Source organism: Miniopterus schreibersii (assembly GCF_964146895.1).
Source record: "Miniopterus schreibersii genome assembly, chromosome: 3".
Lineage (NCBI taxonomy): Eukaryota > Metazoa > Chordata > Mammalia > Chiroptera > Miniopteridae > Miniopterus > Miniopterus schreibersii.
In genome coordinates this window covers 29,018,829-29,040,940 of record NC_138103.1, presented here as the reverse complement: position 1 = coordinate 29,040,940, position 22,112 = coordinate 29,018,829, and the positions used below count along the sequence as shown (strand labels likewise).

Sequence of the window (22,112 nt, the reverse complement as noted above, 5' to 3'; positions counted from 1 at the left end):
AGAGGGAGGGAGAAAGAAACATCAATGATGAGAGAGTCTTTGATTGGCTGCCTCCTGCACGTGCCTTACTGGGGATGGAGCCTGCAACCCTGGCATGTACCCTGACCGGGAATACAATCATGACCTCCTGGATCATAGGTCTATGCTCAGCCACTGAGCTACACCAGCCAGGCTCCCCTATTGTCCTTTAACATACCTCATCTCCCTTTTTTTCCTGGCTGCAAAGACAAAGTTTTAAACCCACACAAAAAGTGTTGATTCAGTAGAGTGTCACAGGGTATGATAGGAAGCTACCCCAAACACCAGGAAAAGAGGTGGCCGTAAGCAATGAAATCAAGACAACTGTCAGCTCTCTGCCATTTCCCTCCCTTTCCCACTCAAGTTCCACCTTGAGGGGGAAGGCAGGAAGCCCTGACATTACGGCTGGAGGCTGCCTCTTAGGCCTGCCCAGGGCCAGCTTCATGCTGAGCTGAGGCCTATCTGGAACTGGCTGGGGGTAATTTTCAGAGTCAATTCCTAGTCACACTTCCTCTCCATACCAGACACAGCCACTTCCTCTTTCTGCTGAGGACAGAAGTTGAATGAGAGATGAGTTCCCAGGGTGTCGCAACATCTGGGAACATGAGGGCAAGTAACGAATGGGTGTTCGGGCAGGGATGGCCCCCAGGGTGTCCTGGGAATAGCCTTTGCTTATAGAACAGCTTGGATTGAACACATGCTGGACACCAAGTATCACAGTAATCCTCGCAACAACCCTGAAGTAGAGAACTTCATCAGGATGTTGCTAGGCAGGAGTAAACGGGCTCAGTCGGGGTTAGAGCTGGGTGGGTGTGAGACAAACCATCTGGCCCCAAGAGTCCTGCTGCATGAACCAGGGTCCCACCATGTGCTCTGCTCACCCAACCTCCAGACATTCCCATCCTATAGCTGAAGTGGCCTGCCAAGCCTACAGTGGCAGGAGACTGGCAGGCTTTGTTTCAGCCTCCAGGCCATGCCCTTTGCTGCTCCAATTGATTTTCCTAACAGGAATGGTCCATCCATGGCACTCAGAACCCTTTAGTGGCTTCTTTTCACCAGCTCTACTCCCTCTCTACTCCCCCATCCTTACTGGATTCCATTCCTCCAGGGCATAGGTTCTCCCTGTTCTCTCCTCCCTCCACGCCCACCTCCCCCATTTTGTCCATTGAGGATCTGCTAGTTCTTTGAGGATTTGCTCCAGGATCACTGACTCCCCTCTTCCACCTAGTCTTTTGCTCCTGCACACAGCACACCATGACCTACTTGGGGGGCATGATTCCTTCTTGATGCATATCCCCTGACCCAGTGTGCTTCAACACACCTGAATCACTGGGGATTTTGTTAAGATGCAGACTCTTAGATCTGGGATGGGCCTAAAACTCTGCCCTTTCCACAAATCCCCAGGTGATGCCAACAGTGTTTGCAGACCACACTTGGAAGGGTGAGGACCTAGGTCAAGGGCTTTCCTGCACTTCTCAGACCCACAAGTCACAAGACTGCTCTGGATGTACTTTAGACATCTGCTTCTATGCCCTGTCAACACATTTGAGCCCCTCACCTCAGCCAGACCCAAGGCCACAGAAACAGAGCCATCACATGCAGCATTTATTGGTAACCATCCTGCCCAGCAGGTACCAGCCTGTGTTGCCTCCAAGGACCCCAAGACTCATAGGTATCTAGCAAAGCTGGGATTCTGCAGTGAAGGGGACCCTTCACCCCGTGAGAATGAGTTGGGTCTGGGGTGAGGTTGGAGCCAGCTAAGGGCCAGCCCACTGAGAGGCTTCACAGCCCTCAGCAGAGGAAATATGACCCCTTGTCCTGGAGAGGGGGCCACAACTCCCTGTGCACCATTTCTTTACTGGGCACTCCTAGGCGCTGAGGCCACGGCCTGGGGGAGGAAGGCAACCTATGTGGGGAGAGTGACATGAAGGTACGAGAGGCAAAGATGCAGTTCCCCTCAGCAACAGGAAGCACAAAGCAGGTCCCAGCCCTCCTGAGGTACCCAGGGCAGGGCGCACACACCCGCAGATGTGCTTCTCTACAGCAGCTTCAGGCCGAGATGTCCATTGCCCAGACCACCCCTCTAGGCCCAATCACCTCTGGACTTCAGGCCTGTGGCATGTGGACATGTGGCTTTCTGCTTGCTGCCTCTAGGAAAAGGAACTAGAAGTCCTTTAGTCCTTTCCTCCACACCCCACTTCAAAACAGATCCAAGGACCCAGAGACACCCAAGATCCTTTGCTAACCTAGAAGCACAGCTGGCAGGGCCCATACCACTTTTGCCCCCAGCTTTTGTCTTGGCCTTTTTGGAGACATGACATTATAGTTGCCCCTGGGAAGATGAGCCTTGCCCCCAGGAAAGACATGAGGCCCAAAGCCAGGGAAATGTAGGCTTGCCTTCACAAACCAGCCTGGCCTCTCCACTGTATAGACAGGCAGACTCGCTACAGGCGCTACAGTGCTTAGATTGTGCTATTTGAATCCCTGGTGCTGTTTTACAGTCTTCCCCTCCCCCACAACCACGCCCAGTTCACCCCCATCTGTAGTCACTGCACTACACCCCAAAGGTTGCTTTCTTGTTTTATTGAGAAGCATACATAGGTCACATCACAGTGTGGAAAGCAGCCTGTCGCCTCTTGGCAAGACCCAGGACAATGGTGGCCAGAGTCAGGGATACCACCGTTGCTAGGCCTAACCCCAGCATCACAGAGGTGAGAGAAGAGGTTGACTCCTCCACATCATGGTAACCAGTCTTTCCCAGGAAGATCAGTGGCCCCACTGTGACATCTGCCTCTTCTGTCACTGAAAGAGAAGACATCCAAGGGTTACCTTTGTCCCTCACCAGGAATTGGGTTAATAGGGGTTTTGTCTGCTTCAGTGGGCTGAACTAGGTTTTGTTTTAAGCGAGAAAGCTCAAAACTGCACTTCTAGAGGCAAGCATCCTTAAATTGGATATAAGGGAGAAAAATGTCACCCTGAGGTGACAGTAGGTACCCTAGACCAAGGGGAGGACAATAGCCCTGTGGCCAAGGTAAGACCTACCGTGCCTGCGACTGCGGGAAGCAGACTTGCGCCACTGTCCCACCAGTCTCCTGGAACGACCTGGAATGCCACAGCTGCCCTTGTTACAGCAGTGACAGATATCAGCAGTGCCTTCTACGGGGGACCAGCTGAGAGGAAGACAAGAGGATTAGAAGACTGAGTTGCCTGCAGGAAGCAGTTTGTTGATAATGTTCATGTTGGGGAATAGACATGAGGGTAGTCAATTAAATTGGCTACCCCAGCCATGTCCAATCTCATCTCACCTGTTGGAGGACTTGCTGAAGGAACAGGCTTTGTTTAGTTGGTCTGGGACTTGGTCAGCCGGAGTGACCTTCAGATGGCAGGTGATATATATCTGGAAGTAAAAGCTGCTATTACGAGGTGGGGTTCTAAGCTGTGTTAGTGATGTTAGTAAGTCAGTTCTTATATAATCCTTGGGGGAGGGGTGGAAGAGCCTCGTTTTAGAGATGGGGCAACAGAAGGTCAGAGATTAACTTGTCTAAAACTTCAGAGCAAGTAGCAAATTGGATTCTAAATTGGAACCCATCATCTTTATTGCCCCAGTCTTTCCCAAACTTGTCCAATTACTTAGTGTGTCCATTACTTACCTGGGCCCATTAAGTTGGAACCAAGGGGCCAGGGCCAGGAATCAAGCACAAAGAGGCCAAAGTCCCCCAGACCACCTGGGGTAGGTGGAATTTTGACAAAGCCAGGGCTCAAGTCAGTTCTGGTCCTCTTGACAGAGGCATCCTCAGCCAGAGGTCCTATTTTATACCCCAGATGGTACATCAACAGTCCCCTGCCAACCCTGCAAGGGCAGGGAAATTCCATCACCTTCTCTCTGAAGCTTCTGCTGAGCCGCAAACCTTGGCCACCACCTAGTGGCCAAGTATACAGGCAGGGAAACCATTTCAGAAACTTGAACAAGGCAGGATGCACTATCTGCCCCACCAGAGAAGGGTTCAGGTCCTTGGGAGTCCCTATTCCAGGAAGGAAACTGCTTTATCTTCAGCTTCTTCTCAGCAGATTCCTGATGCTAACTGGGGCCTGAGATCCTAGGGCAGTTCCCCATTAGCTCGTGAATAAGGTGTTCCTTCTTTGTGCCATGGCCACAGTCAGCCAGACCACTCGGCCCACCTTTGAGGGAGAACCCTCTCAGAGCTCAGGCTACCTTCCACTGGTCAGCATTGTCCTCTGGTACCTTAGTTACTCCCAATCCCTGGAGATGCAGATACCAGCTCAGGCCACCACCTGTATAAAACCTTATGCCCATCCTTCCCACTGGACCACCTCTGAAGTCAACTCCCTATCCCCAAAAGGATCCTCTAGCTTATGGTCCACAAGTCACCAATGGGGGGACCAGGATCCTTCCTTGGAAGCTATTCTCCTTTATCCCCAACTCCATTCAACCCAGGACCTGTCATCAGAAGCTTCAGGGCATCTCACTAACATATGTAATTCCTGCCCCTCCTGCTATCTACCAGTCTGTATCAAACTACTCTTCTCAGCCTGGCAGGCGTGGCTCAGCAGTTGAGCATGGACCTAGGATCCAGAAGATCTGTTCAATTCCCAGTCAGGGCACATGCCCAGGTTGCAGGCTTGATTCCCAGTTGGGGGCGTGCAGGAGGCAGCTGATCAATGACTTTCATCATTGATGTTTCTCTCTCCCTCTCCCTTCCTCTCTGAAATCAATAGATATTTTTTTTTAAAAAAAAAACTACTCAGAACAGAATTGCTGGGCGAGATGAGGGAGTATCAATGTAGTCTTTAATAAATTCACACTGCTTGCCCCTAAAGCCTCCTAGCCTTTGATCCTCTGGTTCAGTGGTTTGCAAACCTGGCTGCTTATTAGAGTCATTGGGAGCTTAAGTGGCTTTTGATGCATTTTCGAGTAAAACAAGATAGATGAGTGGATGGGTAATATAATATTAATGGTAGAACCTAGGTGGTAGGTACATAGGTGTTTGCTATAAAATTCTTTCAACATAATGTTTGAAGATTTTCATAAGATGTTGGAAAAGGCAATGCCAGGCCCCACTTTCAATTAAGTGAAAATATATGGGATTATAAGCAAGTATCATAGAATCACTTTCCAGGTGATTAGTACAGAGCCAAAGTTGAGAACCCCTGCTTTAATCACTTCCCCCTCCTCACCAGCTATTCCAAACTTTGCACCTTCCACTCCTATCTCAGGAAGTTTGTTTAAAAGCTACTTGATTTTTATTTCTAAGGTTTTACCAGAACTTTCTGGCTAGAGGCCAGTCCTTCTGCCTGTGCTTCCTGCCCCATTTGTCCATACCTCAGGCATCAGGAGCAGTCCACAACTTAGCTCCCACCCCCTCCATCCCCTTAGTTTCAAGTGGGCTTTCTAGCTTAGTGGATCTGAAGGTGTGGCTCCCAGAGCAGCAGCAGCAACAGCCACTGGAGACTTGATAGGAATGCAAATTCTAGACTCCAATGCAGACCTACTGAGCCTAACCCTGGAGGTAGGGCCCAACAATCTATTTCAACATGCCCTCCAGGTGATGCTGATGTATTCAGGTTTCAAAAAGTCACTGGTCTAGCCTATGATCTGGTTTAAGATGCTACCCTGTATGCAAAGAAGTTCATATCTGCTTTCCTTGCCCTTCTAGAAAGCCTCCAGGAAGGCTGACACACCTGCTTTTGTCAACTCCTTTACTCAACCCACCATCGTCTGGGTTCTGGCCCTGCTGACCCTGGCAAGGACAAGTTCAGTGACCTGGGCACCAAATGCCATGGCTGTTGGTGCTCATCTTAGTGTTCATCTTACTCTTAACTGTCAGCTAAGTCTCCTAGGTTCCTATTCTCCTACTTTGTTCTATTTCTAGGACCCCCAATTCTGTCTCTATCCTTCATGGGTTTTCTACCTATCTAAGGGATTGGGTCACCCATGCCTTCTCCTTGAAGATCTCTCTAGAGCCCAAGGTTTTATTTACTTGGCAAGTTGTGGAGTTACTAGGATAGGGGAAGAGCTATCAAGTTATTCCTTGAGGAGACAGTGAGTTAAAGCAGCAGAGTAAGCCTGGTCAGCCTGACCCCTAGAGTTCAGTCTCATTTCAGGGTACTTAAAAGGTATTACCGTGTTTCTGGAGTCATTAGCAAAGTGAAACACATCCACTGTGAACTGGAGAGTCCCTGGCCCTGGTCTGGGAGCTTTGAAAGCTGATGAAGCTTCGTAGAGGCCATCCACGAGACAACTTTGAAGAGAATGAGTGAAGAGTGGGGTCAAAGGATGCAGAAGGTGGCGTAGGTTATGTTATAAGGGTGCCCCAGAAAGGCAGCCCAGCCCTCACCCGTGGAAGTCCACGATGGTGTGATAAGGGGAGGAGTTCCGATCTGGCGTTGGTGTGGCCACACAGTGGTCCACAAACAGTCGCAGTGGCACATGGCTACCAGTGTGAACTTCGGCCTGGAGGTGGGCTACATCTCCCAGTTGGAAGGTAGGGGACCTCTTCTTAGAGCTCCAGTTCTCTGAAGGGCACAGCCAGGGGTGAGAGACTCTCCCTGGCAGAGTTCTGCCTGCAAGCTCCCCCTGCCAGCCCTCCTTGCTTACCCTCCATGAGGTACAGGGAAAAAACCAGCTTCTCCTCCAAAAACACTGTGGTCCTGAAGGGCACCCAGGTGGGCAGGATGGCATGGCTGCTCACGTTACCCTTCCTGGGAAGAGAAAAGGAGCTGCCCACACTTGTTGTGGGGCTCACCCCATCTGGCTCCACATTGGATGGGGGGGTGTCTCCCTTCTACCTCATTACAAAGTCTTTAGCAATGATCCAGCCAGGCAGCTAGTCAAGGTATCTGAACACACATAAAGTCTGATCCTGTCCCTTAACCACCTGTATTCAACAACTGAGTGGGCCCTCCCAGCCATGAGGACACCTGAGCTACAGCATGAATAGATATCTCATTACTTTGGTTTCTAGGCCCACATCTGCTCCTTGTTAAGGTTCATCCTGGAGGCTCAAGTTTGGGGTCTGAAGCCACAATTCCCCTCTGTACCACTCAGGATTCTTGAGACCAGTACCAGTGAAGAAGTTCAGAGATAAATGCAATTAGGACTCTGGTTCCTGAGACGTCAGTGAGATACTCTGAGCCTATTCTGAAACAGGAAGGTCCCTGGAAGCAGTCAGATGGGGTCCATCCCTTCCATGGCATCTCATTGAAGAGGCTACTTCAAGAACCAGCCCTCAGCTAACAGAAGCTAGGATAAAGGATCTCAGCCTATGGCAAGCCACCCCACACTGTCTGCAGCCATTAGTCCAGGTGAGCCAACATTCTCAGGTCAGTCCCAAGCAGAGCTATTTTGAAGTGAGAGATAGCTATGATCCCAGGAAGGCTTCAGTCTCTCTGGCCAATGGGCAGGCAGGCTCAGAGTCCTGCCCTTGGCATCTCCATCTCCTGCACCCAACATTGTCAGGCACCCAGCTCCTACAGCTCTCCTTAGCTCCCTCAAGTCACCTGCCACAGGTCAGGTCTTACTGCATCCCAGTTTCCCATCTGGTCCCACCAACTCCCACCTTCCTCTCCTACAAGCTACAGACACCCTTCCGGGTTGAAAATAAGTTCTTACCCATTCTGCTTGGTGCTTAGGGAGGGCACCTGCTAAGCTGAACACCTTCACTGCATCTCAGCCTTTAGAACCCATCTGTCCCCCTCCCTTTATTAGGCCATATGCTCCAGGCCCGCAGGCTGTAGCCCCTACTAGTGACATGCTGCCTTCCCTGGGGGGGGGGGGGGGGGGGGGGTTCTGCCTACTGTCTCAGCCCCACACGTCCCAAGGCCTGCTCTAGGATCTTGTTCTGGGAACCCCTCCCTCCACCCCTCTTCCGGCACATGGCTTATCCCTGTGCCCTCACGGTGTCAGCACCATCCTCCCCTACCTTCTCCCAGAGCGGAAGACAGGGATTAAGGCCTACACACTCTGCACTCAGCCCAGCCCAGGACTCTGCATTGTGTTATAAGCCACAGTCACCCCCTCCTCACACCTCAATGCCCGAATTCACAGGTGTTGTTTAGTGCTTAGGGCTTGAGGGGCTTCCCCCACTCACAGGTGTACTGGGTTACACCACAGGGAAAGAGCAGGTTGCCTTGGTCAGAGCTTGGAACCTCTCCCTACGCTACTGAAAAAGTCTTCTGAACTCCAAGGGGGCCTGGGCTGGGCAGCCCTGCAGCTTTCACCAAGAGGCAGCTGTGGCCCAGATGCATTGCAGAGGCCCCCAACTCCATCCAGGGCTGAGGGCGGTGACCACAGCCCAAGCACTTTTACCTTCTTGCAGCCATGTTGTCAGATGCTGCTGGGAGGCTGACACAATTGCCAAGGGGCCTCGGCACCAGCGGCAGCAACAGCTCCTTCCACACTAACCTGGGGAAGCGGCACGTGATGGGCACCATCGCCTGCTTAGTCCTCAGGATGGACAGGTTTCCCACAGGGTGGGGCTTGTGGAGCAGGAATGTGCTGTATACCAGGGCATCCTCAGTCACCTGAAGGAAAGGGAAGGGTCAGCCCCACCAGCTTCACCTGTCAGAGGTGGGCCCAACCTATGCAAGGGAGCAGGAGTGCAGCCCACAGGAGGCTGAGAGAACACAGGCCCTGGACTCAAAGCCCACTCTGCTGCTGACCCAGGGAGAGCCTGGGCAGCTATCACCCTCACACGTTTTTCACCCCTAAAGTATTGATGGCACTACAGGGATCTGACTCAGCTTCCTGAACCAGAGGTGCTGGGCACCTGCTCCCCTGCTCAGGCTGCCACCCCCACCCCAGTTGCACATCCAGTTTTCTTTCTCTGGGAGGCCTGGGGCCAGGGTGAAACCAGAAAGTTCCGGGAACTTGAACTCATTGCCACAGCAGCTAACACTTATGATGCTCTCCCTCTTCTGGCTTGTTCTCATGCTCATTCCACAGAAAGCCAAATTGGTTCCATGGTTGCCTGAGGCAGGGAGAGCACGGGGCAAGTGCTGTGGGGCAATCTGCAGCTTCTAATCAGCTTCCCAGATTGCCTGGGGCCCAAGTGGCTGCCTGGCCCACCCTAACCCCTCGATCTTCAGGGGAGAGTCCTAGCTTCTAAAAAGTGCCCCAGATGGACCAGCTGCATAATTTGTGGGGCACATTGCAAAATGAAAATGTTCAGAAGAATTTCAGGATAGCAGGATATTAAACCAAGATTGAACCTGTGGGACTACACAGGTGCCATTCCCAAGAAGCCCTGGCCCTAGGTGATCCTTATTAGGCAAGATTGGGAAGCCAGTCATGGGAAACACTGCACTGATCAGGCTAGTGGAGTCATCTGGGATCTTAAAGATACCGATATCTGCCTCCCACTTCCATTCTGATATAGTACATAATATGGGAATGGAGTTTTAAAAGCCCCAGCTTAGTCTTAACAGCTGAGTCTAATACACAGGGTTTGGAAGTTACCAAACTAGAATAATCCTAGGGATACAAGGGGCCAGGAGGCCTCAAGGCAAACCCTAGGAACCACACCTAAAACCAGGGGCTGGGCTTGTCTCACCCCAGCCAAACTACAAAGATTTGAGTCCAAACCTGGGTGGGCAGAAGTGGGGGCCCCATGATGGAGGGGAGGGAAGGTTCTCCATGAAGTGCAATGAAGTTGGTCCAGGGGATCGCGGACCAGCTAGGGATCTGTGCCCAGGCAAGCCCTGCCTTGCTGGAAGGCCCCTCCTAGTCTGAGTACAGCAGTTTCATTATAATGTTGATGAGATGCCCTATTTAAATCAATTAGCCTATGATAAAATTGGTTTCATTATAGGTCATTTTGCTGAAAGTCACAGAACCTATCTATGACATTAAGTGAGGACTAACTTTATCTGCCATCCCCCCCTCACTTGGGGGAACTGGTCTGGCCTGGACTACTCAACTCTCCTCTTGAACATACCTCCCACATTAAGCCCCCAGTCCCCAGTCTAGCCCAAAATGCACTGCCCCTCTGTACTCCACCAACCTACTCATTTGGGCAACTAAAGGCAGGAGCTTCCTCCCAGCCCAGCTCCATATCACCAATGCCCAGCTCCAGGCCTCAGCTGTTCCTCCTCCCACAAGTGAAAGGGAGCTGCCCTAGTCCCTAGTCTGAATCCACACTTTCCATTGCGGGCAGCCTCTCCCATGTCCTCCCACCGAAGCCGGGGCCACCGAGGGGGCCCAAGCCTCACCTGCAGGCTGTTGCCACAATCATGTAGCCCAACCTCAAACCTGACCACATCATCAGTGTCCATAGAGACCAGGGGCTCACAGTGCTCAGGGCCCAGGGTGAGGTCTGCAGTCCTGATGAGTTTCCTGGTGCCAAAAAGGTCTTTGCTGACAGTAACCACAAGCTGGGCCTCCAGACACTTCACCACAACGCGAGGGGTCCCACCCTGCCAGAAGGGCTCGGAGCAGCACAGCTCCGTGCCTCCCCAGAGGAGAAGGCAGATGAAGAGCCCGTAGCTCAGCGCCATGACACCTACAAACACTCCCACTAGTGACTGCTGGCCAGCCCCCACCTGCCATCTTATACCCTGGGTGCTGGCCACTCACACCTGGACTCCCCCCGCCTCCCTTCCCCAGCCAATCCAGTCAGCCCTGCCCTTGCTACTCCAATCGACCCCCATGCAGCAGCATGGGCATCACCTGGAGCTTATTAGAAATGCAGGCTCTCGGCCCCACCCCAGACCACCGGGTTGGAATCTGTTTTTTCACTCTCTCCCCAAGTGATTGGTATTCACATTAAAGTTTGAGAAGTGTGGGCTGGCAGCCTGGTCAGTCATAATTTCCCATCCCTTTCTACTCCCACCCTGGGTGTCCGCCCTTTGCTGGCCCTGCCCTCATAGCCCACGGAGGGAGCTAAGAGCTGTCCCAGGTCAATGGGGGAGGCCAAGAGAAAGGTCTTGATTGAAGGGTGGGGAGAGTTTGATCAGAGAAGGCAGGGAGCTCGTCCCAAGTGAGAACAGGAGGAGACATCATTAGTAGCTGGGTAATTTTGTGGGGTGCTGCCAACATTATGGAAAGTAGGAGGGGAGGTCATTTTAGGTGGAGGCAGCTGTGTGGAAAGAGGTGTAGAAAGGGCACTGGATGGGCTCAGGGAAAAAGCCAGGAGCTCAGAATTAAGGAGCCTCAGATTGCGGGCAGGGGGAGAGCGTGGCAGTTTAAAGGGCTGGGGAGGATCATGAAGGTGCTGGCTGAGAGGCTGGGTTTTACTCTGTGGTTGAGAAACACCACAGAAGGGTGCCGAATCAGGTGAGTGAGCTGGCCAGTTCTGCCTCCAAGCTGTAGGACTGGAGCCAAGGGTCAGGAGGCTACTGCCCCAGTCCTGATGGGAGAGGGTGGAGAAGGGCTGACAGGGTCAGCATTTGCTGATGGCCTACTCTGCCAGGCCTGGGTGAAACTCCTTCAGGAGGAAAGGAGAAATACAAAGGTTAACTTCCTAAGGGTAGAAATGTGTAGTCACTTGTAAATGCATGCTTTTAAAGTAATTGAACCATTAATTTAAGTTGCTAAAGATTGATTGATTTTCAGAGAGAGAGAGGAAGGGAGAGAGAGAAAAAAACACACATCAATTTGTTGTTCCACTCATTCGCGCATTCATTGGTTAATTCTTTGTGCCCTGACCAGAGACCGAACCTGCAACCTCAGTGTATTGGGAGGACGCTCTAACCAACTGAGCTACCCAGCCAGGGCCTGTGGGGTGTGTGTGTGTGTGTGTGTGTGTGTTTTAATACTCTAGTTTACTTGTGGGAAAATAAATAAATGGAGGGAAGAGATTACCCCCACAACTTCCTCTGACCTGATCAACATGGGGCTTGGGGGCTAGAGACAGCCAACAGAGAGAAGCAGGTAGGAACTCAGTTAAGGCTCCAGGCTCACCTGGGTGGCCTACCCCTGTGCAAACCCTCCTCTCTGGGTTTCCTGCCTACCAAGCCCAGAAGGAGGGAGCCAGCTGTGGCCTGAGGCCCCTGTGGGACAGCTACTGAGAAACTGTATCCTAGGAGCTGGGGCCCACTGGGGAAGGGGCATCTCCATGCTTGTTACCCACAGCTGTGTTTTCAGATTGTGCTGGCAGTAGGGTGGGGTGGGCTGGTGATGAGAGATCAGGACCTCCCGGAAGCCTCATATCCATCCCCTCTTGGTCTCTGCTTCAGAGCTAACCCCCCTTAGAAGAAAAAAAGATATGAAGAAATTTGTGAGGGTAGGGTGAGGGGAGTCTGGGTAACGATAGGGGTGTCTTCATGTACATGGACTTGTGATAAGCATGTGGTGGTGGTGCTTGTGTTTCCCTTTTTTAAAAAAGAGAACCAGAGACACCTCTATCAGGAAGCATGGCCTGCTCAGCCCAACCCAAATTCTGGGTCTTTTGCACTTTTCTGAGAAGTGCTGTCCTCTGGTGGCCAGAATGCACCAAAGTTCTGGCCACCAGCCCAGAGCATAAATTTTCCTTAAAATTCCTTATTGCCCAGATGTTGGTTTCTAAGTACTATTCCTCTGTAAGAGCAGGACCCATGGTTTCTTGGAGAATTGGCTGATTCCAGGCTAGGGCCGGGAAAATACAAGGAGACTCTGAAACATCTTGTTAAGCCAAAAAAATGCTCACAAAATGATGAGGATGGGTCAAAAGAACACAGGAGCCAAATCGAATCGTGAAGTGAAGGGGTCCCACTGGCCAAACTGGGGACAACTGTACTTCAAAATGAATAGAACAATAAAAACTACACATTGAATAAGATAAGAGTCCATGAGCATCCATGCTGATGATAAATACCTACATAAAAACATGTAAATGGGAAAACTTTTTCCATATAAGGGAAACTTCATAACAGTTGAATGCCAGCTAATAACCATTTGCAATCGTCATAGTAGTAATATATTCAGGCAAGAATTATCAGTGCATGTTAAAAATTAGTTGATGGCGTGATGGAGATGTTAGCTAAATCTATGCTAGTGATCATTTTGCTATATGTGTAAGTATCAAATTAATGTGCTGTACACCTTAAACTTATACAATGTTATATGTTACTTATATCTTGATAAAGCTGGGGGAAAAGTTCTAGAGATGGATAGTGGTGATGGTTGCACAACACTGTGAATGTACTGAATGCCACTGAATTGTACACTTAAAAACGGTTAAAATGGTAAATTTTATGGTATATATGTTTTATCACAATAAAAACAATAAAACTAGTTGGTGGAAGTTTGAATGCATAGTTTCAAAGTTTCTCCCTAAAGATTATTAGTTACAAAGAATTAAGTGATTACTTTATAGTGGATAAATCTGGCAGACACCACTTTAGCCACATTGTCAAAGTTAACTAACCATTAGTGGAAAAAATATTATCCCAACAGTGGGATAAACTGACATCAAGTGTCTCCTGATGTGAGGGGATGATGTCTAGTGTTTAGAAAATTAGCATGTTTATATATGTATGTAGGTATACATATGTACACACACATACATATATACATAGACCCATACATATGTATATATGTATATGTGTAGATACATATATATAGACATACATACACAGACACACAAGTGTAAAGAGATACAGAGAGAGCATATGTAGCAAAATGTTCACATTTGCTGAATCTGGGTAAAGGGTAAACAGAATTTCAAAATAAAAAGTTAAAAATAAACCCTCTCTGACCCTGGCCAAGTAGCTCAGTTGGTTAGAGAGTGGTCTCAATAAGCCAGGGTTACAGGTTCAGTCTCCAGTCAGGGCACATACCAGAATCAACCAATGGGTGCATGGATGAGTGGAACAACAAATCTCTCTCTCTCTCTAAAAGCCCATTTAAAATATTGTAAAAATAAAAATAAACCCTCTCTAAGTCAGATTCAAGTGAATGAGAAGACAATGGGACCCATTTTCAGAAGAAGGCTATTAACCAGGTTTCAAAAGCAACTGCTAAAACAAAATACGAGGTTGCTAGGCATAAAACAAACAAAAGATCTGTAAGATCTTTGAGGAGAAATTTATGAAATTTTATTGAAAATCATCAAAAAATACCTAAATACACAGAGAGGTAGTCCATATTCATGGATGGGAAATGCAATATCATAAAGATATCAATAACCCCCAAATTTATTATTTCTATCAAAATTCCAACAGTTATATGTGTGTGTGTGTGTGTGTGTGTGTGTGTGTGTGTGTGTGTGTGAGAGAGAGAGAGAGAGAGAGAGATTGAGAGAGAGAGAAACTGATTCTAAAATTTTAAGGCTTTTGAAGAAAAAGAACAAGAATCATTAGAGATCTTGCATCCTGGCATATGTAGTAAGTTCAAATCAAATAAATTCTTATAAAATACTTTTACAGGATTGGACATTTCTTACATCAGCATTTACTTGGCACAGTTAGCAAAATTCTAAAGCACACCCACGACCACACTGCAGACCCAGACCCATTGTGTCCCACCAGCTCCCCAATTCATATTGGGTGAACATGCCCAGTTCCAAGAAGACAAAGATTTTAAAGATCATTTGACTGCCACCTAGAGATTTTGTTTACTGGAAAATACATCAAATAAAAGATAATCTCCAACCACATTGGAAGGGACCTTATCAGGCACCTAGCTACGAATAGATATCTACCCCATCTGAGGACATCAAAAACTTCTCTAGGATGAGAAGCTGCTGAAACCAGAGGTAGACAGCTACCCCAAGACATTGACAAAGCCTGTAAACCTATAGATTGATATCGAATTCAGAATCCATTTTGTCCTTACCTGTCTGCTAATTAGACATAATAATAGTTATACTTGGGTTTTTCTATATTGGCCAACTGTTTATGATCGTGATCATGTATAACATAACTGTTGCCTGGCTGGGTGTGGCTCAGTGGTTGAGCATGACCTAGGATCCAGGAGATTGAGGTTCCATTCCCGGTCAGGGCACATGCCTGGGTTGTGGGCTCGATCCCCAGTCAGGGGCGTGCAGGAGGTAGCCGATCAATGACAACTCTCTCATCATTGATGTTTCTATCTCTCTCTCTTCCTCTCCCTTCCTCTCTCTGAAATCAACAGATATATATTTTTAAAAATAATAATAACTGTTAAAAAAAGAAAAAGAACAATGTGAGAGACACACCCTAACAGATATTAAGACACATCATAGGGACAGCCCTAGAGACACTTCTGGAAGTAACATCACCATGGCTACCCAAGGAGAACACCAAGTTAAGTTCAAACTTGTATTGGTTGCTGATGGTAGGACTGGGAAAACTACATTTGTGAAACATCATCTGACTGGTAAACTTGAGAAGAAGTAGGTAGCCACCCAGGATGTTAAGGTCCATGCCTTCATGTTCCACACCAACAGAGGGCCTATTAAGTTCAATGTGTGGGATGCAGTGGGCCAGAAGTTTGCAGACCAAGAGAAGGCTTTAAGTCCAAGCCCAGTGGGCCATTATAATGTTTGATGTAACTTCAAGGGTTACTTACAAGAATGTGCCTAACTGGCATAGAGATCTGATAAGTGTGTAAAAACATCCCCATCGTGCTGTGTGGCAGCAGAGTGGATATTAAAGACGGGAAAGTTAAGGGAAAATCAATTGTCTTCCACTGAAAGCAGTACTATGACATTCCTGCCAAAAGTAATGACAACTTTGAAAAGCCCTTCCTCTGGCTTGCTAGAAAACTAATTGGCGACCCTAACTTGGAGTTTGTCGCCATGCCTGCTTTTGCCCCACCAGAAGTTGTCCTGAACCCAGCTTTGGCAACACAGTGTGAGCGTGACCTAGAGGTTGCCCAGATGGATGAGGATGATGACCTGCGAGAGAAGGAAGCTGGACCCAGCGTCAGAAGTCTAGTTTTACAGGCAACTGTCCTGTGATGTCAGTGGTGCAGCGTGTGTGCCACTTTCTTATACAGCTGAGCAGAACCTGTGCTTGACCTTTGGATGCTTAAAGAGCTGAATGGGCTTTGGAGTGAATGTGGCAGTTAAAAAATACCTTCATTTTTTGGACCTACATATTTAGCTGTTTTGGAATGAAGTTGTTTCCTTATTGAGTTTCAACTATACGAGCATTGCAGTTGCATCATAATATTCAGTAGTGAAATCTTGTTTGTTACTGTCATTCCCATTCCTTTTCATTTAGAATCAGAATATAGTTGTATTTCAAATATAAAAAGAGACTATTATAGGCATGGTAATTAAAGCAGAGTGCTGTTAGGAAAAAAAAAAATAGTGAAATAGATGACAGAGCCCAAACAACCACTTACATATGTGGAAATATGATACATGACCAAGGGAACAGATGGACAACTCAATAAAAGCTGTAACAATTATTATCCATATGAGAAAAAACTGGATTTCTTTTTCATACATAAAAATGAATTCTAGCCCTGGCCAGTGTTGCTCAGTGGTTAGAGCATTGGCCCGTGCACCAAAGGATCGAGGGTTCGATTCCTGGGCAAGGTCACACACCTGAGTTGCAGGTTCTATCCCCAGCCCCAGACAGGGCATGTGTGGGAGGCAACCAATCGATGTGTCTCTCTCCCCCCCCCTCCTTCCCTTCCACGTTCTCTAAAAAAATCAATGGGGAAAATATCCTCTGGTGAGGATTAACAAAAACAAACAAGCAAAAAAGAATTCTAGATAAAGAGCTGACAGTGAATGAACAAAACTTTAAAACTTTTAAAAGGAAATAAAACTTCCTAGGGCAGAGTGAGGTGGAGTATGTTTGCTAAATATGACCCCCACTCCCCTGCCAAAAAAACACAAATCATAAAAGAAAATACTTTTGCCCGGCCGGGTGTGGCTCAGCGGTTGAGCGTCGACCTAGGATCCAGGCGATTGGGGTTCGATTCCCAGTCAGGGCACATGCCCGGGTTGCGGGCTCGATCAATGACTCTCATCATTGATGTTTCCATCTCTCTCCCCCTCTCCTTTGCTCTCTCTGAAATCAATAAAGATATATTTTTAAAAAAACACAACTTTTTAGGTCACTTTTAGAAATTATGATAAAAATAGCTATAATAATAATAATCACCATTATCATTTACTCACAATATGCCGGGGCTAGGCTATGTACTTAATCCTTATACCCACCTAGTAAGTGTCATTGGCCTCATTTTACAGATGTGCAAACAAGCACTCAGACAAGTTGTACCCAAGGTCACACAGCTAGTGAGAACAGAAACCAAGATTCGGCCCCAGCTCTACCTGGCCCCAGTTCCTGTTCCGTTGTCTCTGCACCTTACTGTCTCTCTGACACTTTGCAGTCGAGTTAATAACACCAAGTGTGTGTGTTGGGGAAAGACACGCCAGATAAATAACTCCAATACAAACAAATGTTAGGGCATATATGCCCATCTCCCCAGCTAGTTTATGTTAGATATTCAGTAGGTGCTTAAAACTTTCCCTTCTGCCTGTCACCCTGGGGAGACAAAACAGCTGGCGTGGGATAGAGAATAAGAACAAGAATAGCCACGAATTGTGGGGCAGCTGGAATTTGCCAGACATGCCTATGCACACGCCACTGATTCTGTGCCATTCGTTAATTCTGTAACCAGACTTTTGCTGGAGGGGCCCTGATGCACTAAGATTGGGTGTACTTTTTTTCTGTGGGTGAGGTGAAAAGAAATTTAGGGGTATAAAAGGAAAAGGGCCCTGGGGTATGTGGGAAATTTTTCACTATTTCATTGTTAAATGTCAATATGTAATATTTACAGCTCACTTGACAACTATGTGACCTTGATTACAGCTAAGGTAAATGGATATCTTTCAAAGTTTTGTACAATATTTTGGCTTTTTATTCTGGAGTATTAAAAAATTACCTTAAAAAATAAAAAAGTGTCTAAAGTAAAAATGAAAGCCACTCCCTCCCAGCCCCAACCTTTGTTAACAGTTTATGGTGAATCCTTCCAGACATTTTCTTCTCAGCATAATCACTTCAAAATGCACATACTAAATGCAACGTGATATTCTGGACTGGATCCTGGAACAGAAAAAAAAGACATTGGTGGGAAAACCGGCAGTATCCAAATAAAGTCTGGACTTCGGTTAATATTAATGTATCAATGTCAACTTATCAGTTTTGACAAATGTATCATGGTTATGTAAAATTCTTGTTAACATTAGGGGAAACTAGGTGAAGAATGCATAGGAACTCTGTGCACCATTTTGGCAATTTTTCTATAAATCTAAAATTATTTCAAAAGAAAAACTTTATTTTATTTATTTATTTTTTAAATATATCTTTATGGATTTCAGAGAGAGGAAAGGAGAGGGAGAGAGAGAGATAGAAACATCAATGATGAGAGAGTCATTTATCAGCTGTCTAGCTCGCAACCCAGGCATGTGCCCTGACCAGGAATTGAACCCCAATCGCCTGGATCCTAAGTCAACACTCAACCACTGAGCCACACCCAGCCATGCAAAAAACTTTATTTTAAATGTACTCTTAAAATGGGAATCATATTCTACACTATTATGCAAATTGCTTTTTCACATAAAAAGATGTAAGGACATTTTCATGCTGAAAATCACTTCTTTGTGTGTGTTTTTTATTGATAGCTGAATAGAACACCCTTATATGGATGCACCACAATTTATTCACACAATGTCTTCTTGCTAAACATTTAGGTGGTTGCAATTTTTCCACTGCTCCAAACTAGAACTTCCTTGTATGTCTGTCTTTCCATATTTGCATGGAAATTTCTGTAAGATCAATTCTTAGAAGTGGATTTGTGGGTCAAAGTTATCTTCATTTAAATTTTTAATAGATTCTGCCACCGAACACATTTTTGTTGCCACCAACCTCATACAGATGTGCCTGTCTTCCCCCTCCCCCAGCACACACCTGGCCTTTATACTCATCCCTGATGTCCGCACTAATCGAGCAAGTGGGGAGAGGGTATTCTTCATATTTTACTCCCTACCCAGCAGGTTACTGTGTGGGGCACATTCTCTGCCAGCTCTGGGTATGACCATGTTGCACATGCTGAGATCTAGGTGAAAGGCACTTGTGTGTCTTTCTCAGGGTTCAAGCTGCACAGACTGTGTTTCTTGAACTAGAAGTAAAAGACTCTTTTGAACACTTTCCAGGAGGCTGTGTGTGTGCTTGACTGGCAGGTGTTTAGACCACCTGCTCACCTGCTACAGTCAGGGGTGTGGTGCTGAAGTTTCAGGAGCATCACACTTTTTGAACAGAACCATGAGGGTAGAGAGTGATGGGGACTGCTAATCTGGAGAGGGGGGTCAGGAAGGGACATTCTGAGGGAGTGACCTTTGAATGAGGCGAGGGAGTGAGTTGTGTAAATATCTGGGGAAAGACAGCTCCAGGCCAAGGGAATTGCAAGTGCCAAGGCAATGAGGTAGGAGCAGGCTTGTATGTTCAAGGAATGACAAGGAGGCCAGGATGGCTGAAGCAGAAGAATGAGAGAGGGAGCAGTGGGATGTGAACTCAGAGAAGCAGCCAGGGACCAATTCATGAAGGACCTTTTGGGCCTTTAGATCTCATTCTACTGAGAAGCCACTCGAGAATGAGAGCAGGAGAGTAACAGGATGTGATTTAGCTTTCAAAAGGACACCTGGTCACTGTGCAGAGACCGTATTTCAAGGGGCAGCGTGGAAGCAAGGAGACCAAATAGGCCACTGTCGAAGTCCAGACACAATATGGCAGTGACATGCCCTAGAGCAGGGTTTCTTAACCTCAGCAATAATGACATTTTAGGCCAGATAATTCTTCATTGTGGAGGACTGTCCTCTTCGTTGTAGGATGTTTAGCAGCATTTACCCAGTTGTGACAAAAAATTATCTACCTTCCCCAGCTGTGACAACTAAAAATGTTTCTAGAAGTTGCCAAATGTCCCCTAGGGGGCGAAATCATCCCAGCTGAGAAATATGTTACTGTATCAGAAAGGCATGGAGGAAGTAAGAAGGGATTGGCTCTAGCTATATTTTGAAGGTAGGGCTGAAAAGATTTGCTGATGGATGTAAGAAAAAGAAGACTGAAGAATGACTTCAGTGAGTAAATAAAATGTAGTATGTGTGTACAATGGGATATAAATCAGCTTTAGAGAGGAAGGAAATGCTGACGCATGCTACAATATGGATAAACCTTGAGAACATTAGGCTAAGTGAAATAAGCCCGTCACAAAAGACAAATGCTGTGGGATTCCACTTATATGAGGTACCTGGAGTAGTCAAATTCATAGAAACAGAAAATAGAGTGGTGGTTGGAGGGGGAATGGGTATAGAGTTTTAGTTTTGCAAGATAAAAATGTTCTGGAGATTGGTTTTGTAACAGTATGAATATATTGAACACTTCTGAACTGTACACTTAAAAATGATTAAGATGGCCCAGCCGGGCGTGGCTCAGCGGTTGAGCATCAACCTAGGACCCAGGCAATCGTGGTTCGATTCCTGGTCAGGGCACATGCCCGGGTTTCGGGCTCGATCCCCAGTTGGGGGTGTGCAGGAGGCAGCCGATCAATGACTCTCTCATCATTGATGTTTCTAAGATATATTAAAAAAAATAAAAAGATTAAGATGGGCCCTGGCCAGTGTGGCTCAGTGATTAGAGCGTCAGCCCACAGACCAAAGGGTTGAGTGTTCAATTCCTGGTCAAGGGCATGTACCCGCTTGCGGGTTTGATCCCCTGCCTGGCACGAGCAGGAGGCAATCAGTCAATGTGTCTCTCACATCAATGTTTCTCTTTCTCTCTTCCCCCAACCTCCGTCCCTCCCTACTGTTCTCTAAAAAAAACCAATGGAAAAATATCCTCAGGTGAGGATTAACAACAACAACAAATGATTAAAATGGTAAATTTTATGTTACATGCATTTTACCACAATTAAAAATTAAAAATAAAAATTTTAAACATTGTGTTAAAAAAATAAATGCAGTTTCTGGCCACAGGATCTGCTTGATTCTCAGAATGTGGGAGCTGCTGCCAGAAGGTTCCTCTGGGCATTGGTTGCCCAATACAAGAGCATTTTCCCACAGGATGTTTCTGCCTTGGCAGCCCTTAGGCTTTCGGCTGCTTCTGAAAGAAGGTGCTGGACAAACATAACAGCCCCCTGGTTCTGGTCATACAAAACTCTCCTTCAACACCAGGGCTTCACCAAACATGCTCCCTACAGTTGTCTATGGAAAGATCAAAGAATAAAGCTTCAGTGACCCTAGGGGGAATATTTGGCAAGTCTCCTCTATCCTCTGGATTTCACTTTTGTATATTCTGTAGAAATTGCATTTTGTGACAGCACAAATGCATTTCACAATGAGACTTTCATTTCACAACCAGGGGCTTCGCTGGATCCCCACTTTAGCCATGTTGCCTAGATAGGCACACCAAGAAAGAATGGTGATTTGGGCACTCTTGTCAGATTTAGTGCAACAAATTTCCTGAGAATAGGGAGAGCTGTTAGAAGTGCATTAGGGCTCCCCTCCTCCGTTTTGGCACTGTGAGCAAAATCTTCACAGCTGGCAAAATTCTTTACTGCGTAACTGAGAAACTGCTCTCCCAGGCTGGGAAAACTATTTCCTCCTGAGGACTGCTGCAGACTAAGGGATCCGGGGACATCTGATTAAGACGTCATGAAGAAAAGGTAAAAGACTGACTAACCTTGCCATTCCTTTTGACCAGGAGACCAGATGTTCCTCAAGGTCTTTAGAAGAAAACATGCACTGTCACCTCAATGGAAAGGACCTTATGAAGTATTGCTGCCCACCTACACTCTCATCAAAATAAAAGAAAAAACTTCCTGGATCCATGCAAGCCATGCCAAAATAGACCCAAATCCTAATCGTTCTCAAAACAGCTGGGAGGTAGTCCCAACAGGTGACCTTAAATTAAAGTTTTCCAGGGCAGATTCACAGACCCCAGAAGCAGAATGCACCATGAAATAGACGGGTTTCCCAAGGTCACAGATCAAGAAACTTTGCTTCTACTTATGCTCACTTCCTCTTGACACCACCCTTATACATATATTATCTATTAAAAACTCTGCCTTTTTATTAATAATTTTCTACACTTATTAATCAGAAAAAAAGAAGTGCATTAAGAGGTCTTTTCATAACTGACCTAAACGGAATCATCAAAGCATT

At 47.0% G+C, this 22,112-nt stretch overlaps 1 protein-coding gene and 1 pseudogene across 2 annotated transcripts; one reads left to right on the top strand and one right to left on the bottom strand.

The window, feature by feature from the left end:
• Window positions 1-2,620: 2,620 nt before the first annotated feature.
• ZP3 (zona pellucida glycoprotein 3) lies at window positions 2,621-10,530 on the bottom strand (the record flags this gene model as incomplete). The annotated part of the gene is made up of 8 exons (XM_081131726.1): window positions 2,621-2,820; window positions 3,061-3,188; window positions 3,324-3,415; window positions 6,161-6,278; window positions 6,375-6,552; window positions 6,635-6,734; window positions 8,437-8,559; window positions 10,246-10,530. 8 exons carry the CDS (start codon window positions 10,528-10,530, stop codon window positions 2,621-2,623), a joined length of 1,224 nt encoding a protein of 407 aa, XP_080987852.1.
• Window positions 10,531-15,192: 4,662 nt separating this feature from the next.
• On the top strand, window positions 15,193-15,893 carry LOC308554509 (GTP-binding nuclear protein Ran pseudogene; annotated as a pseudogene). The gene has a single exon. The product of its transcript is annotated as a GTP-binding nuclear protein Ran pseudogene (transcript).
• The last annotated feature ends 6,219 nt before the right edge of the window (window positions 15,894-22,112 follow it).